The sequence below is a fragment of the Pygocentrus nattereri genome, chromosome 5 (assembly GCF_015220715.1).
Source record: "Pygocentrus nattereri isolate fPygNat1 chromosome 5, fPygNat1.pri, whole genome shotgun sequence".
NCBI lineage: Eukaryota > Metazoa > Chordata > Actinopteri > Characiformes > Serrasalmidae > Pygocentrus > Pygocentrus nattereri.
Window position 1 is genome coordinate 1055016 of NC_051215.1, and position 5000 is coordinate 1060015.

At 51.8% G+C, this 5000-nt stretch overlaps 1 protein-coding gene across 2 annotated transcripts in view; it reads left to right on the forward strand.

The window, feature by feature from the left end:
• Nucleotides 1-5000, forward strand: part of pcnx1 (pecanex 1) — a 73678-nt gene that overhangs the window by 15830 nt on the left and 52848 nt on the right. For both annotated transcript variants that reach the window (XM_037538310.1, XM_037538311.1), the window contains exons 5-6: nt 690-752; nt 1731-2659. In XM_037538310.1, the coding sequence (XP_037394207.1) occupies nt 690-752; nt 1731-2659 (992 nt within the window). The remainder of the gene's footprint in view (nt 1-689; nt 753-1730; nt 2660-5000) is intronic.

The window sequence follows — 5000 nt, forward strand, 5'->3', positions numbered from 1 at the left end:
TCTCTCTCTCTGTTCTCTCTCTCTCTCTCTGTCTCTCTCTCTCTCTGTCTCTCTCTCTCTCTGTCTCTCTGTCTCTCTCTCTCTCTCCCTCTCTCTCTGTTCTCTCTCTCTCTCTCTCTCACACACTCTCTCTCTCTCTCTCTTTCTCTTTCTCTCTCTGTTATCTCTCTCTCTCTCTGTCTCTCTCTCTCTCTCTCTCTCTCTGTTCTCTCTCTGTTCTCTCTCTCTCTCTCTCCCTCTCTCTCTGTTCTCTCTCTCTCTGTTCTCTCTCTCTGTTCTATCTCTCTCTCTCTCTCTCTCTCTCTCTGTTATCTCTCTCTCTCTCTGTCTCTCTCTCTCTCTCTCTCTCTGTTCTCTCTCTGTTCTCTCTCTCTCTGTTCTCTCTCTCTGTTCTATCTCTCTCTCTCTCTCTCTCTCTCTGTCTCTCTCTCTCTCTCTGTCTCTCTCTGTCTCTCTCTCTCTCTCCCCCTCTCTCTCTCTCTCTGTCTCTCTCTCTCTCTCTCTCTCTCTGTCTCTCTCTGTCTCTCTCTCTCTCTCCCCCCGCTCTCTCTCTCTCTCTCTCTCTCTCTCTCTCTCTCTCTCTCTCTCTCTCTCTCTCTCTGTCTCTCTCTCTCTCTCTCTCTCTCTCTCTCTCTCTCTCTCTCTCTCTCTCTCTCTCTCTCTCTCTCTCTCTCTCTCTCTCTCTGCAGGTGATGTTGGTAAGACCTCAGATGACCTGAGTCTGGCTCAGAGCTGCTGTAGTCAGGATCAGGGTGAGATTTATTATTCTGGAAGTTTCTCTTTGTTAAAGTGTCCTTCGTGCAGTGAAACTTACTGGCCGCAGTTAATTATTCATTTACTTTTGTTTATTTGCTTGTTTGTTTATTTTGCAGCACCTGCCCCACATTTTATCCCCCACCACTGAACACAGACCTGTCAGCCTCCGTACATTCACGCCTTCGTGTGCTATGAGCTCCGTCATGTTTATGAACAATATTTCAGTGAAAAACAGGAGCAAATCCAAATAAACCGATAAAACGAGGTTCAGTGGTTACAGTCACATTGGGCTTTAGGACCCAGAGGTGGGGAGGAGCTGGTGTCTTTAACACTCATGTTTAGTCACTAAGTTCATTCTCTGTGTTTAATTTCATTGTTTGGGTGATGCCAGTGTCTGTGCTTCCTCTCGTCTCCAACGTTAGAGCTTTAGCATAAATTAGTCCAAAAAATCCCAAAAAGTGAACAAGAAAGCCGTGCAGTGTTCCTGTGCTGCAGGGTGTTGAAAGACTGGCCCCGGGGCCGAATGCAGCCCGCAGGCAGGTTTTAATCGGCCCCTGTCTTCTGTTTTAGAGTGGGTTATAGGTGGCCCTCCAGCCAGTACGCTGCAGTTCTTCCTCTCACCTGATGGTGGCAGCAGTGCACTGTGGTAGCGAAGTAGCTAAAGTTTTAGAGCCTTTATTCTCGGACTGACCTGCACTGACCGTATAGCTGCTCTCTGTAGTTCTACAGTTACAGACTGTAGTCCATCTGTTTCTCTGATACTCTGTTACCCTGTTCTTCAGTGGTCAGGACCCCAATGGACCCTCACAGAGCAGGTACTGTTTGGGTGGTGGGTCATTCTTGATCTGGTGCCTGATTCTAAGAAAATGAGCCACAAATCATACTGAGAGGAAGTTTTTATTCCTGCGTTCCTTTCGTTTTTTTCTCCGTTCGCTGTTTCTAATGAGGATGTTGTGTTGATTCCTCTTAATCAGACATGATGTCGGACCCAAAGATGTACTGCCTGGTCTCCAACGGCTCCTTCGCGTCCATGCAGCCCTCCACCTCGTTGGCTCAAGACCTTTACAGCTCCACCCCCCACCCTTTCAGCCAATCGCTATCCTCCTGCGACACAGAGATCACCGCCCACATCCCCGCCCACTCCCAGTCCTTCCGGAAGGATCCGTCTCGTCCTCGCGGGCTCCCACGCACCTCCAGCTCGGCTGGCTCTGCCTTTCCGGACTCTTCAGTGCCCGAATTCAGCCTTTACCCCCCTCCGCGGAGGGGTGGGCTGGACCCCGTATGCGAACTGGACACCTCCAGGCCACAGAGGGCGCTAGAGGGCAAGGAGCAGCAGCAGGACTCGGCTGTGCCGTCTACGTCAGGGATGGAGTGCTACAGGCAGCACAAACGAGAGCGGCGAAGATTGGCGCGGTCCGTTTCCAGAGAGACTGGGGAGGGGGAGTACGAGGGAGAAAGCGGGACCGGACTGTACCAAGTTGAGAGCGTGCATGGGGGGAGTTCGGGCGGGGCCGCTGTGAGGGAGAAGGGTGGGGGGCCGAGCATGGACAGTCTGAGGAGCCTGAGCACTCGGAGCAGCGGCTCGACGGAAAGCTACTGCAGTGGTACGGACCGAGACACCAACAGCACCCTGAGCAGCCTGCACAGCGAGCAGACCAGCTCCACCCACGTGGAGAGTCTCCTCTCGCTGTCCGGCGACGAAAGAGGGGCTTCGGGACCCAGCGACTCGCTCAGCGCCAGCCTAGCCTCGGGGGAGGCCAACAAAAACCCCCACGCCAACGAACTCAGCACCAAACCAGCCACCGACGACCCCTCGACCCCTGCGAACGCATCGCAGACCACCAGCCTGGAGGGCGCGGGGCCTCATGCCGGCGGGGGCGGGGCCAGGACTAGTGACCCCTCCCAGCCAGACGAGGCGGCAGAGAGAGACGATGTTAAGCCCAAGTCGGCCGATCCCGTGCAGCGGGCCGCTTCGTCTGCAGGCGCGGGTCGGAGTGGACGACGTCGGAACGGTGAGAATATTCCCACTAACGTTGTCGATCTTCCTTTTCGTTAGTCGAGAGAACTCTCTCAGTGCTCCGGTCCAAAGCCACTTTTCCGCTGCGTGGTACAGCTCAGCTCGACTTGACTCAGCTTGACTCGCTTTTGGTACGAGATGCTTCTTTTGCAGATATAGCGCCCCCTCGGTGTAGCTGGACGTCATCGCGACACCGCATGAAACCGCCGTGACGTGCAGGAGACGAGTTTTGTTCAGAAGTAAATAGACAGCTGGAAAAAACAGGAGAGTTTGGGAAAAACTGCATCAGACTTCAGACGACGAGACGATCCTGGTGATCAAAGGCGCCACAACAGCCACATGTGCTCTCCGACCAATCAGCTGTCTGTAGCATTTTTATACACCTTTGGTGTCGACTCGGCTTGCTTTGAGCTTCCATGGAGGTGGGACCAAAATTAGTACCCAGTAGCATCTGCCTAGTGAAGAATGGGTCGGGTCGATCCGGGCCCGGCCCGGCCCAGCCAGTACCATGCAGTGGAAAAGCGGCTTTAGTTGTGGCTCCATGAGCCCTGAGCCGATTGCGCTAACAGGGATGTTTAAGGCCTTTGCTGTGGTTCTGTAGCTGTTCTTCATGAGAGCCTCAGGAAGCTCCTTCACCTTGACAGCTGCCTGTTCCGTTAAATCTTCTCAAGCGAGTGGCGACGTCGTTTCTAACGACTCCAGGCGTAATTTACATGAGAAACGTTATTTTTGTAGCATTAATATGTAGAATTTAGCGTATTTTAATTTGTATCCTCCACATGTTTATATGTATATTTTCATTCAAATCATTTGGTATCAGTTCGTATTTTATGCATATTTGTATTTATGCATATCAGTGTGTTTTGTTTATATTTATAAGGATGAAGTCTAAAGACATTAAATGTGTGAGTGTGAAGGCGATATGTGCACTGACAGTATATTAACTAACTTTTGATATCATTTATTAATCACCTCAGATTTTTTTAAACGTGTTGATATTTTTCATATTATAATTGATCATAATTTAAATTCTTATGGTGTTGAACTGCCTTTCCCCCCTTTAATGGGCCCATGTCTTACATTTTTTTTGCGTTTTATTTTTTCCCCACAGAACCATTTATAATGCTTGTGTGGTCATAATTCATTTTTACTTGTTCTTGATATATGCAAATGAGCTCTGTTTTGATTGGCTGCCCTGTATTAGGCCTCGTTCAAAAAGCAGTCCAAGCTAAGTCACCCCTTAGAACTTCAGCATGAGTGGGTGGGACTAAACTGTTAGGCTGGGTAGGTAAATGTATGTAAATGTGTTTCGCCGCTTGTTTCAATATACGGACTGTATGAACTGGACGTTTAAACAGTTCTAACATGCCACATGAAGCTCTTTTATCATTCTATGTGATTATCTATGATGGGGTCCTTTAATCATTAGCGATATCGAATTATCTAGAAATATTGTAATATTGTTCCTCTTATCGCGCAGCTGTAGGTAAGAAGCGTGCGAACAGCTTTGACGCCAGCCGTCACCGGGACTATATGAGCCTGCGGGGCTTAGCGAAGCCTCGCTCGGCCGTTTTCGCCAAAGGAGAGGAGGACTCCAGTGACCAGAGCGAACTCAGCCACGCCTCCAGCCTCCATTCTGCCCACCAGCTAAGCACAGACTCCTCCTCCAGCACCTCACGCTCATGCCACTCCCCCTCCGACGCGCACTACAGCGGCGTCCATGCCAAAGTGCATGGTGCGCGGGCGCGCAGCGGCGAGAAAGCGAAGGAGCGGGATAAGGAGAGGGGGAAAAGGCGCTCGTCCCGGCGCACGGCCAGCGCAGGGAGCGCCAAGACTCATGCCCGCGTCCTCAGCCTGGACAGCGGCACCACGACCGCCACCTCCTGCCTTACAGACCCCCACCACCTGGGGGCGCCTGCCGGCCCCCGGCCACTCACCACCTCCAAGTCGGACCTGGAGGCGAAGGAAGGTGAAGTGCTGGACGCGGCGTCGCTGCTGGGCAGGGCGTGCCAGCTGGAATCCGTCACACGCTCCCGAAACAGCCTGCCCTGCCCCGTCACGCTCGGAGACGCGCACGAGAACGCCGCCGCCGCCGCCGCCGCTGTCAGAGGTGAGTCTGTGCACAGACAAGTACTTAACCTTGTCCAATAAGAGGACTCTTCAGGGAAAGGGGAATTATACCCACTTCTCAAAATTTCAGCATAATTCATGCCAATGTATGAGATGC